The sequence below is a fragment of the Ahaetulla prasina genome, chromosome 7, assembly GCF_028640845.1.
Source record: "Ahaetulla prasina isolate Xishuangbanna chromosome 7, ASM2864084v1, whole genome shotgun sequence".
Taxonomy (NCBI): Eukaryota; Metazoa; Chordata; class Lepidosauria; order Squamata; family Colubridae; genus Ahaetulla; species Ahaetulla prasina.
Window position 1 is genome coordinate 89,980,314 of NC_080545.1, and position 13,428 is coordinate 89,993,741.

Genomic DNA, 13,428 nt, shown 5'->3' on the forward strand with positions numbered 1-13,428 from the left:
TGCTAAGACAGTCTGTTATTAACAGCAGCTGCTTGCAATTACTGCAGGTTCAAATCCCACCAGGCCCAAGGTTGACTCAGCCTTCCATCCTTTATAAGGTAGGTAAAATGAGGACCCAGATTATTGGGGGCAATAAGTTGACTTTGTATATAATATACAAATAGGATGAAGACTATTGCTTGACATAGTGTAAGCTGCCCTGAGTCTTCGGAGAAGGGCGGGATATAAATGCAAATAAAAAAATAAAATAAATAAATAAATAAATAAAAATTAAAAAAAAATCTAAGAGGCTGCCAAAAAACAGAAGGGTTAACCTATTCTCCAAAGCAGGGCCGGGTTCCAAATCCCATCGCTACCGGTTCGCTTGTGTGTGTGCGTGCGCTTGCACGGATGGTGGGCGGAGCCTTCCACTGCCGCTGCTACAGGTTCACCTGATCTGGTAGCAACCCACCACTGACCTGAAGGCAGGACAAGAAGCAATGGATGGAAACTAATCAAGGAGAGAACCAACCTAGAACTAAAGTTACAACAATTAATCGATAGAACGACTTCCCTCTGTAAGTTATGGGTGCTCCATCACTGGAGGTTTTTAAGAAGAGACTGGACAACTATTTGTCTGAAATGGTATAGGGCCGTGTTGGCAAACCTATGGAACGTTTGCCAGAAGCAGCATGCAGAACCATCCCGCGAAGGATGCGCAGTCTCGCTGGCTCCTCTTCCGCATTCCGTGCATACACACACGCCGGTCAGCTGGCCTTCGCGCACCAGGGAGCGCGCCAAAACCCAAAAGAGCAGTGTTCCATCGTGCATGCGCGCGGCGGCACCTGAACTTCCGGGTTTCCATCGGGCACATGCGTGACAGCCAGCTTTTTGTCAGGTGCACGTCGATGCTAGAAACCGGAAGTTCAGGAGCCGGCATGCGGATGCGCGATGAAACGCTGCTCTTCCAGGTTTTGGCACTCCCCCGTGTGCGAAGGCCAGCAAGTCTGCGTGATCCAGGCGGGATGGTTTTGCATGTCGTCTCCGGCATGCAGATCAGCACGCATTGACGTAAAAGGTTAGCCATCACTAGTATAGGGTTTCCTGCCCGAGCAGGAGGCTGGACTTAAAGATTCTCAAAGTCTCTTCAAACTCTATTATTCTGTTATTGTTAGAAGACCTCCAAAGTGCCTTCCAGCGCTATGAAAACATGCCTCTTTATTAGCTCAGCTGTGAAAACAACAAACAGTGTTTGATAAGAAGCAAAGATGCTCTCTTGCTAATCATAACTCTAGTTCAGGGATCTCTTGGCAATTTTAAGACTTGTGGACTTCAACTCCCAGAATTCCTCAACCAGCCATTGTGGCTGGGGAATTCTGAGAGCTGAAGTCCAGAAGTCTTTAAAGTTGCTAAGTTTGGAGATCCCTGCTCTTGATGAAGGCATTCTTGCAAATCTGTTGATTACGGAAGTAGTTTTCCGCTGTCTTCTTCCTGGATATTGTTTCAAATTCTCGGGCAGTCTCTCATCCAACTAACAAACAGAACCAACCCTGCTTAGCTTCTGAGATGGTAAAGGTCTGTCTCTTCTAAGAACATTAGCACCTGTCTTTAGCTTCAGAATGGTACTGCTGGTTTTATAATGAGGAGAGGGAGGAACTCAACCAGAGGTGGTTGAGCCGGTTTGGACCCATTTGGGCGAACCGGTAGCAGAAATCATGGATGGGCTTGCCCACCCCCCCCCATCCCCGCTCTATGCTGCCCTATTTAGGCACGTTCTTGAGGCCAGGCGCATGCGCGGAAGGCACACACACGAGCAAAGCACACTGACGTTTTTGGTGCTGGGCGAACCGGTAGGTAAATTATGTGAATCCCACCTTTGAACACAACACATTCAATGTGTATCTTTGCAGCTTCATTATCCATCACATCAAATATTGGAAGTGTCCCCTGGTATGGACTAAACAAAACAGTGAAGAATATATATAACAAATGCTGATTTTTCCTCCCCTTCATTATTGCAGGCATTTTGCACACCATCGCCATGATTGGCCCACTATCCAGTTTCCTTTTGGGATCTGTGTTTGCCAGACTCTACGTGGACGTTGGTTTTGTGGACATGGGTAAGATGGGACAAGAACTGGACAGCAAAGTTGGCTGGCCTCAGTTAACCGGCACTGAAAATCTAGTATCATTGTATTTGAGAAAGGATGTGGTGGAACTGGAAAGGGTAAAACTAAAAGCAAACAGAATTCTTAGCGGGGCAGAATAATCCCCTTCTAAATGAAAAAAGTAAATAAATCTCAGAACCATTTAAAAAAAATCAGCTCAAGGAAAAGGCAGTAAAAGCCATATTTAAAACCAAGACCAATTTTGTTTGCCTTCTTTCACAATCTTAGTATTCAGGATCACAATTGAACCCAAATGCTGGTAGATCCAGGACCAATGAAACGAAACAATGGCTTCTCCAATGGATCGCAAAAATATGGAATTCGGTGCCACCAGATGTGAGGATGGCAGCCGATTTAGGGGGCTTTAAAAATGGACTGGACAACTTTATTTATTAAACTGCAATAGCCGTCCATCTCAAACCAGTGACTTTGGGGGATGAGCAGCTACCAATGACTAATCAATCTTAAAAGGTGGAATTTTACCTCCTGAATTTGCAGTGGTGAGGACAGTCTCAGTAGGATATTAGGCAGTAGGCAAATCACTGTCTAAGTTTCCTACAACATAGAATAATAGAGTGGAAAGGGACCTTGGAGGAGTTCTAGTCCAGTTGATGGTGAACCTGTTCTAGAACAGCTGATCATCGCATGCGCACGCGCTCCAGAAACCTGGAAGAGGAACGGGCAACGCCGCGCATGCCAGGCAACATGGCTCGCATGCCACTTCAGGCACACGTGCCATAGGTTTGCCATCACGGTTCTAATTCAGCCTCCTGCTCTAGCAGGAGACCCTATACCATTTCAGACAAATGGTTGTCCAGTCTCTTTTTGAAAGTCTCCAATGATGGGAGCACCTACAACTTCTGAAGACAAACTGTCCTATCCTGTCCTGTCCTGTCCTGTCCTGTCTTGTCCTCTCCTGTCCTGTCCTGTCCTCTAGTCTTGTCTCCTCTCCACTCCTCTCCTCTCCTCTCCTCTCCTCTCCATTTTGAGATAGGAGAGGCAAGCTAGCCTATCTCAAAAGATCTGTCCACTTTCTGTCATCTAAAGGTTTCATTCTCTCTTGCAGTTGCTTATGCCTGAAACTCATTTTCATGACGTCTTGTAGATGCTAAGCCCTTCATATTCAGTTCCTTGAGGAGACATCCTTGCCTTGTTCACTTCCCTCCCCTTCCCCTCAAACTCTCAAGAGCTTCTTCCATGCCGACATTCACCCTGTACATTTATGAAAGCAAAGAGCCGCATTGTTGTTTGTGAATCTGTGAAACGCTCACAGACTTGACAAAGCTCCACGAGACCAATGTTCCAGATAATGGAACCCAGCTTTTTCCATTCCTCATTCTAGATACAATAACTATCAGTCCAACTGATGTACGTTGGGTTGGTGCATGGTGGATGGGCTTTTTAGTTGCCGGGGTCATCGCTCTGATTTCCGGAATCCCTTTCTTGTTCCTGCCTAAAAGTCTGGACAAAAAGAAGGATGCTTGCATCCAGAAAAACCTGGAACCCATGGAAAGCAACATCGACAATAGCCATGGACAGAAGCTTAATATTGAAGGTGGAATGGCAGACTCTGGACAATTAAGTGGTAAGCATTGAAATGATTCAGTTTAGCTGTGGCAAGACTCAACCAGGGTCAAGAACTGGCTTCTAGGAGAGCTGACCATATGGCTGGGTCAGAATTGGATCAGGACTGTTTTCTACAGTAAGGATGAGAAAATTGATAGGCTTCAAGATCTGTTGTAGCGGGAGAAGAGAAGATCAAGAGGGGTCCATCATGGGGGTGAAAAGCAAAAAGAGAAGGACTGAGATATGGAAATCAGAACATTGGACACAGAGTTAGAGCCACAGCCCTAGCAACCACGATTCCTAGTCTTCTTGCTTCAGACCTTGAACCAGAGCTTCCTCCACTGGCCACATAGGGACACTGGTATCTCCATGTAAAGTTCCAGACAGCAGGAAGTCACAGATAGAGAAGCATCATGCATAGGCAAGTCTACTCGGGAGCACCCTGACGTTGGATATCAGGGTTGATTGGTGGCAGTGGTCCACAGGCAGAAGCTGAGAATTTCTTATATTGGTAGTCCTCAACTTACAGCCATTTGTTAGTGACCGCTCAAAAGTTACAATGGCACTGAAAAAGGTGACCTATGACCCCTTTTTCCCAGTCACAACCTTTGCAGCATCCCCACATGGTCATGCGATCAAAATTCAGACGCTTGGCAAACGGTCCATATTTATGACGGCTGCACATGATCCCCTTTTTGCGACCTTCTGACAAGCAAAGTCAATGGGGACGCCAGAGTCACTTAACGACCGGGCCCCTTACTTAACAACTGCAGTGATTCACTTAACAGCTGTGGCAAGAAAGATCGTAAAGTGGGGGCAAAGCCCTTTAACAAGTGTCTTGCTTAGAGACAGAAATGTTGGGCTCAATTGGGGTCGTAAGTCGAGGACTACCTGTAAATAAAGTCCTACTGTCATGGCATGTGAGAATGCTCTTGGTGTCAGCTTTGGAAGCCATATTAAGCCAGAAGCTCCCGTGCTGCCACTTTCTCATGTGTGGGAAAGTAGGAGGGGAGAGTTAGTAGAGAGGTTAATATCAAGGTTCCAGAAAAACCTCTTCTGCATAAAAAAAAACTCAGAAGCCATTGTCTTTCAGAGTTCTTTACTAGCATGAGGAAACTGGCACACGATGAGTGAAATTCCAAAACTGAACTTCCGGATTCTTTTCCCAGTTATACAAACCCCAAGAGTCCCACCCCCCTGACCCCTTTGCTGGTCACATGGTCTCACGTTCTCCCAATTCATTTGAATATCTTCTCGCCACTCTTCCTGCAGATGTGAACACCATCCGACCTTGACCGCTTGAAGAATGTTACCATACCCCTCAACCCCCCTTCTTCCCCTCAGGGGAAAAATGTGGCAGCGTCTGGAACCCTAAAGTCTAGTATGGTTTCCAGGCCTGACAGTTGTCTTTAGACATAATAGCATTCTTCCTGTTGGTCAAGGTCAGGCCGATCCTGCATCTGGTTCTGACCAGTTCTGGAGAACCGATTGTGGATATTTTGAGTAGTTTAGAGAACCGGTAGTAAAAATTCTGACTGGACCCGCCCCCATCTATTCTCTGCCTCCCAAGTCCCAGCTGATTGGGAGGAAATAGGGATTTTGCAGTAACCTTCCTCTGTCATGCCCACCAAGCCACACCTACCAAGCCATGCGACTCCTACCAAGCCACACCCACAGAACTGGTATTAAAAATTTTTGAAACCCACCACTGATCTGGAAAAGGAGTGGTCGGAGTGCTGTCTCGAGATGGGACGGATGCTGATGGGAGCATGTGATTGACTGAGGAGTGAGGGGATGGTTTTGGGGTTTTTGATTTACTGAGGGAAACCCCAGACCTCTCAGTTTCTGTTTTTCCCAGATGTGCCAGTTTACCTTTCCTAGTAAATAGAACTTTGAAAGATGCTTGCTTTAGAGTTTTTACTTGGAGTTGGGGGTTTTCCCTGGAATGCTGACACTTGGGAGGCAGGGCAAAGAGATGCTGCCAAGGGAACAATTCAATAAGAGACAGGATAGCTTGCAGTCGGTTGGTAAATAGGGCAAGAAGCTCATAGGAAACTTTCCCTAGTTTCTTAGGCTGTAAAGGAGATTGGGGGAAGAACTCTACTTTCAGACTTAAAAAGATTCTGTCAATGTAGCATTACAGGAAGGTAGAGTTAGCTCACCTCGTCGTGTTTTCTATTCTGGTTTGCCCCATGAAGCAACACCTATCCAAGTACAGTCCATCGCTGGAGTGTACAACTCCAGGGTACACGTCTCTTGCTGTTAGTTATCTGATTTTAACCAGAGGGTGTGGGCCGGCAATAGAGTCAATACCCAGAGCAACAATCAGGGATGCAAAGCAGAAGGCATTGCTCGGACTATGGGACGGACACAGCTTTGCTAAGGCTTTCTGGACAAGAGGGATGCGATGGCCTAGCACAAATATCACTCATCACATGACATTTGATGATGTTCTTCCCATTCGTGGAGTTGGATGGCCTGCGTGTGATTCATCTGACCTGTGGGCCGCCAGTTTGACACCCCTGGCCTAGCAGTTAAGATGCCGTGCTTGTTAACTGGAAGGTCAGAAGTTCGAGACCCAAGCACTGGGTGAACGGGGTGAGCTCCTGTTCCTGCTCTAGCTCCTGCCGACCTAGCAATTTGAAAACATGCAAATGCGAATAGATAAATAGGTACCACTTCGGTGGGAAGGTAACAGCATTCCATGTGCCTTGTCATATAATCATGCTGACCAGCATTTTTGGACAATGCTGGATCCCTCAGCTAAGAAACGAAGATGAGCACCACTTCCTAGAGTCAGACACGACAGGAGAAATCATAACTTTTAGCTTTTCTGGACAAATATTTGGTAGATATCTTTCATATCTATATGCTAACAGACATATTCTACCTTTTTTCCCCCCAGAGTTCTTCAAGTCCCTGAAGAGATTGTTGGGGAACAAACTGTATTTATTACTATTGTGCTCAACACTGCTGAATGCTAGCAGTTTTATTGGCTACATGACCTACCAGGCAAAATATATGGAGCAGCAATATGGACTGTCAGTGTCGAGATCTAATTTTATAACAGGCAAGTCCCTCTCCCTCTCTCTGTCTGGTTATCATTTTTTCTCTTCTTTACACACAAATACACACCCACATCTGCTTCTACCACAGCTTCCTAATAGGCCAAGTATATTAAATAACAATATTTTCAGTCAAAGGTGGTGGACTTTGAGAAATAAATGAGAGAGGCAATTCTCTCTCTCTGTCTCTCTGTATGTTTGTGTGTGTGTGTATGTGTATCAGTGAGGAAATCTCCCCGGTTCTATCCAGCTTGCTGAACTGGTAGCACCGGCAGTGGGAGGCTCCACCCACCTGCCAGGACATCATTAAGTCCTGTTTTTTAACCATCTGTGCCTGCGCACCTGAACTATTTAGTTCTCATCAGCTAGCCATACCCTTCTGGGATTCGAACCTGGGCTTGCTCGCCTATTAGGCAGATGTATTAACCACTAAACCACAGGTTCTCCTTAATTGGATTGGGGCTGAAAGGCAAAAGGGAAGCAGTATTCTCCCTCCCATATTTGGGTAGACCAGGTTGCTTTGATAGGAAACCCACTTAATGTGTGTGTTTCTGTGTGTGTGTTTCTCTCTCTCTCTGTGTGTGTGTGTGTAGGTGTGTTTATGTAAAAGAAAATGTAAATTTGATTTTATTTTTAATTTTGTCAATAGTATGTAATTAATGATCAGGCATTCAGGCACTAGTCATCTCTTGCCCGGACTACTGCAACACACTCTATGTGGGGCTAGCCTTGAAGAATATTCAGAAGTTATAGCTGGCACAAAATGCAGCATTGCATACAGTTCTGGGGGCCCCGAGGGAGGCCCATGTTACACCTCTCTTACCCAAACTGCATTGGTTAAGTGAATCCCTGCAGTTGTTAAATTAGTAACAACAACATGAGCTGTAGTGGCGCAGTGGTTAGAGTCCAGTACTGTAGGCTACTTAAGCTGTCTGCCGGCTGCCTGCAATTTGGCAGTTCAAATCTCATCAGGCTCAAGGTTGACTCAGCTTTCCATCCTCCCGAGGTGGGTAAAATGAGGATCCAGATTATTGGGGGCGACAGGCTGACTCTGTAAACTACTTGGAGAGGGCCGTAAAACACTGTGAAGCGGTATATATGTCTAAGTGCTACTGCTATTGCTAATAGCACGGTTGTTAAGTCAATCTGGCTTCCTCGTTGACTTTGCTTGTCATAAGGTTGCAACAGGTCATCACATGACTTCAGGGCATTGCCACTGTCATAAATACAGGCATTTTGTCAGGCATTTGACTTTTGATCACGTGACCGTGGGGATGCTCCAACAGTTGGAAGTGTGAAAAACGGTCATAAGTCACTTTTTTCACTGCCATTGGAAACTTCTAACAAAGTATTGTAAGTGAAGGACTACCTATACTCCTCTTCCCTCTGTTTGCAATTATGTCCATGTTGTGACCCAGGCCCAAGTAGTTATTACCGGACACAATCAGTCCTAAACAAACATATTTTATTAGAACAGCTGAGAATTACTTCGTTCTCAGCTTAGTCCAAATTAATTCCAAAACAAGTTCTTCAGAAAAAGTCCTTCAGCCTTATCACAAACCTTTGTCTTCTTTGGTACCCTGCCAAAGGCTTTTCTTGGCAAGAACCCCACGAAGTTCAGAAACAAGAGATGCCGACTCAAAACAAATGTAGTAACATTGCTTTCCTACAAAGAGCCCAAGAGCTGTTGCTGCTCTTTTAAGCCTTATGGGAGGGGCCAATCATCTCCTGGCCTTACTCCCAAGCCATCCTTTTTGCTTTAGCTGCTCTTGCCTTTTAGCAACTCTTTGCACACATGCACTAGGAACAGGCTCCTCCTGTTCCTCTGCCTCTCTGCTGTCCACCTCTATGGAGTCCGTGCATCACTCCCAGATGGCCCTGGCCCCACCTCTGCCTCCAATGCAGAGCCCTCATCTGGGCTTTCCCCTGACTCCAGTACTGGCCCATGGTCCTCCCCAGCCTCCTCACTGTCTGACTCCGCTGCCAGCTCCACAGGCTGCTGGTGGACCACAACAGTCCATGTTTCTTTTACTCATTTTGAGTATCTGATAGCAACAGAGGAATGTGACTTTCCCTTTCTCTTTGTTTATTTCTCTATATATTTCAGCTGTTGCTGTTTTGCCGGTGGTCATCATTGGAATATTTTCAAGTGGGTTCATCATGAAAAAGTGCAAGCTAGGAATGATTTGTGCTACAAAAATGGGATACGCAGCATCATTCATCGGGTTTGCCTTGACGTTTCTGTATCTAATGCTGGGTTGTGACAACCACCCAGTGGCAGGATTGACGGTGACCTATGACGGGTAGGTCAATATTTTGATATGTGTGTGAGTATGCATAGGTCTGTAAGCTTATGGTGTGTGTATGAGTGCTGGAAGACCATCCAGGTATGTATGGCATTGAGATAAGTTTACACCATGGTTGCAGGCTATGATCAATAGATTCCAGTTAAGGTATCCCATCAGAGATGGCCTTCTTTTGGATTTTGGCATTTCTCACTGGAGGTGGTTTGTGAATTAAGAGGCAATTCCCCCTTCCCCCCTACGCATTCGGTTCCCTCCCGTCTCATCTTTTAATCATAATTTTATTGCTTTTATTGTTTTTGAGATATATATTATGATTGTAATGTTTTATGCTGTACGCCACCCAGAGTCATTCTCTTATGAGATGGACATCAAATAAATAAAATAGATTAGATAGATGATAGAAAGTTGATGGATGATGGATAGAGATGATAGATAGATAGATATGATAGATAGATAGATAGATAGATAGATAGATAGATAGATAGATAGATAGATAGATAGATAGATCGATCGATAGATAGGATAGATATAGATGGATGGATAGAATAGATAGATAGATAGATAGATAGATAGATAGATAGATAGATAGATAGATAGGATAGATGATAGATGGATGGATAGTTGATAGATAGATAGATAGATAGATAGATGATGGATGGATGGATGGATGGATGGATGGATGGATGGATGGATGGATGGATGGATTGGATAGATGATAGATAGAGATGATGGATGATGGATGAATCGATAGAGATGATAGATAGATAGATAGATAGATAGATAGATAGATAGATAGATAGATAGATAGATAGATAGATAGATAGATAGATAGATAGATAGATAGATAGATAGATAGATAGGCAGGCAGGCAGGCAGGCAGGCAGGCATATGTGATAGATATGATAGATGATAGAATATCTTGACTCATTTTGGATGCTTTATATTGAAATTCCTGGAGAACTTTCTGCAATTCTCTCCCCCCACTTTCTTTTAAAGGAACACAGCTGCTCAGAACCTGCCTTCCTTGTCTTCAGCCTGCAATTCCAACTGCACCTGTGCTACAAGCCAGTGGGATCCTGTTTGTGGAGATAACGGACTCACATATGTGTCGGCCTGTTTTGCTGGGTGCAAAAACATAACCAGATTGAAGAAAGAAACAGTAAGGATAAAAGTCTGACTTTTTCCATGTATGTATCTGGGCTGGAATCCGAGGAGCGAAAAAATGAGAGGCGCAAAACCCACACGAGAGGATTTTGGCTTCCTCCCTTTTTCTTTTAAACAAGATGCACAAAGTCTAAGGCTTAATTTTTAAATTCACACAGCAATGTCTGAGCCAGTTTGGTCTAGTGGTAAAGGCAGCAGTCTAGAAAGCGGGAAACTCTGGGTTCAAATCCAGCCTTAGCCACGAAAGCCAGCTGGGTGACTTTGGCCCAGTCACTCTCTCTCGGATCAACCCACCTCACAGGATTGTTGTTGTTGAGAAAATAGGAGGAGGAAGATGTGTTGGATATGTGTCACCGCCTTGAGTTATTTGTAAAAATAATAAAGGTGGGATCAAAATAAATAAATGGGTTTCTACTGCAGTGATTAACAGTAGATATCAGGATCCTTCAAACACCCATAATCAAAGTAAAGAAATCAGGATCCTTCAAACACCCATAATCAAAGTAAAGAAGTCGTCATCTCAACTCCTAGAAACACCGTCAACAGTGTGATATGTTCGATATGTTAGGGCAGGCGTGGCCATGGTGGGTGTGGCCAGTGGTGGGATTCAGCCAGTTTGCACCACATCAGGAGAACTGGTTGTTAACTTTCTGAGCAATTGGTAAACTGGTTGTTGGAAGAAATCATTAGGGCAGAGAACCGGTTGTTAAATTACTTGAATCCCACCACTGGGTGTGGCCCTGTCAAATTCACCCGTGTGATCAAATGACGCTTTTGCTACTAGTTTGTTTTGCTACCCTGTTTCCCCGAAAATAAGACATCCCCTGATAATCAGCCCAGTTTTTGAGCACATGCACTAAATAAGCCCCCCCCAAATAAGCCCTTCCCAAAAATACTTAAACGCATGTGCAGCAGGTCCCTGCCATTCCTCTGGTTTCCTTCACGTGCCCCAAAATAATAAGACCTCCCCGAAAATAAGGCCAAGTGCTTATTTCAGGATTCAAAAAAATATAAGACCGGGTCTTATCTTCGGGAAAACATGGTAGCATTCTGCCAGTGAAAAGGAGCTCATGAGGGTTGCTTCATTTTCACTGGCAGGAGCACCGCAGGCTGGTCTGTCATTGTTTCCAGGGTGGCCCTGTGGGCCAGATCCAAACACCCTGTGGGCTGGATCCAGCCCATCTGCCTTGAGTTTGACACCCCTGATCTAGACCATCATGCTTTTCCGTATAGGTTTTTCACAACTGTAGCTGCATCGAGAAAGCAGGTGCTGTGTGGAAGAATTCTTCGGCAGCATCGGGTGAATGCCGAAGAAGTGATGAGTGTTCAAAAAATTTTATATTTTACACCATTGTCAAAGCTGTGAGCTCCTTTATGTACGCACTGGGTGCCGTTCCTTTATACATGCTTCTTATCAGGTAAGCAATGAGTTAAGTCAGGGGTGGGGAACGACGGCCCTTTTATGACTTGTGGACTTCAACTCCCAGAATTCCTGAGCCGGCCAAGCTCTCAGGAATTCTGGGAGCTGAAGTCCACAAGTCATAAAGGGGCCATGGCGAGTTAAGTAAATAGCCAATAAGGCAGCATAGTTACTTATGATTCCATTCAGACTTTTAAAAAAATTAAACCTCAATGAAAATAAATGTATCCTAGAAACCTATGAATATTTAAGCGTTCCAGATGTTTCTTAGGCTGTTTCAATGATATCTTTCCAAATAATTACGTTGTAGTTTCTGCCTTTTAGTGAAGGGATAAAAATGGCGCACTATGTCTAGCCAAGTCAACCATTTTTGTGGTATCTTTTTTTTTTACAAAAGACAAAGAGGTGAATATTTCTTAAAACAATTCCTCCTTGTGTCTGTCTAATTTCCTTCCCCCCCCAAAAAAAAAACCTGTAAGGTTTTATCTTAATGTTGACCTATGGGACTACAACTTCCATCATTCATAATTTTTCATTCCTGCTGATTGAGACTGCTAGTTCAACAGTCCACAGCTTTACTAGGCCTTAATATGAATAGAATTTGATCTGCCTTTGCTTTCAATACAAGGGGAGATAAGTCAAAAACTGTTTTAAGACAATTAAGATTTTGTTTGAGGGGAGGAGTTGTGAAAATCTATCTGCTCTGCATCTCTTTCCAGTTCTGATTGTGTGGAGTGAGACAGGGTCACACAATAATATTTACTATTCTAGTCAGGGGTGAAACCCAGCAGGTTCTAACAGGTTCTGGAGAATTGGTAGCGGAAATTTTGAGTAGTCCGGAGAACCGGCAAATACCACCTCTGGCTGATCCCAGAGTGGGATGGGAATGGAGATTTTCACCTGCCACGTCCACCAAGCCACATCCACAGAACTGGTAGGGGAAAATTTTGGATTTCACCCAATTCTAGTGCACGTTGCCCAATTAGCCTCATACTATGGAAACAGAAATAAGCAGGGGAAAAACCTTCTATATGCAATTGGTTCCATTGAGTCTAGCATCATTGGCTTCAACTGGCTATGTCTGTACAGGAACATTTATGTACCATATTTTTTGGACTATAAGATACACCGGTGTATAAGACGCACCAAGATTTCAAAGAGGTAAGTAAGAAAAAAAAAGGTTTTTTCCCATCCCCAGCCCCCAGGAGCACTCTGCAGGCCTCCCACTCTGCGTGTCCCATTTTTCGCAAAAATAGGATGAGTGGGGCCTTCAGAAGGCCAAAAATGGCTGTATTCAGTGTATAAGATGCACCAACATTTCCACCCTCTTTTAGGGGGGAAAAAGGTGCGTCTTATACTCCGAAAAATACGGTATTTATTTGTTTGTTTGTTTGTTTGTTTATTTATTTATTTATTTATTTATTTATTTATTTATTTATTTATTTATGTTTGTCAAACATGTACAAGATAGCAGATATAAATATGAACATGGACATGGACAAAGCAAATGAATACAAATAAATGGGGACAGTAGGACAGGGACGGTAGGCACGCTGGTGCGCTTATGCACGTCCCCTTTACAGACCTCTTAGGAATGGGGTGCTGTCCACGGTAGACAGTTTAAGGCTGAAGCTGTGAAGGTTTGAGACTGTAACAACGGAGTCGGGTAGAGCATTCTAGGCGTTGACCACTCTATTGCTGAAGTCATATTTTCTGCAATCGAGTTTGGAGAAGTTTACCTTGAGTTTGTATCAATTGCT

The 13,428-nt window shown here is 44.3% G+C and overlaps 1 protein-coding gene across 1 annotated transcript in view; it reads left to right on the forward strand.

Moving 5' to 3' along the window:
* The window catches only part of LOC131201972 (solute carrier organic anion transporter family member 1B3-like), a 38,695-nt gene that overhangs the window by 13,862 nt on the left and 11,405 nt on the right, over positions 1-13,428 (forward strand). The window contains exons 7-12 of the mRNA XM_058190455.1: positions 2,001-2,099; positions 3,490-3,732; positions 6,619-6,783; positions 8,886-9,081; positions 10,081-10,243; positions 11,482-11,666. Of these exons, the coding sequence (XP_058046438.1) occupies positions 2,001-2,099; positions 3,490-3,732; positions 6,619-6,783; positions 8,886-9,081; positions 10,081-10,243; positions 11,482-11,666 (1,051 nt within the window). The remainder of the gene's footprint in view (positions 1-2,000; positions 2,100-3,489; positions 3,733-6,618; positions 6,784-8,885; positions 9,082-10,080; positions 10,244-11,481; positions 11,667-13,428) is intronic.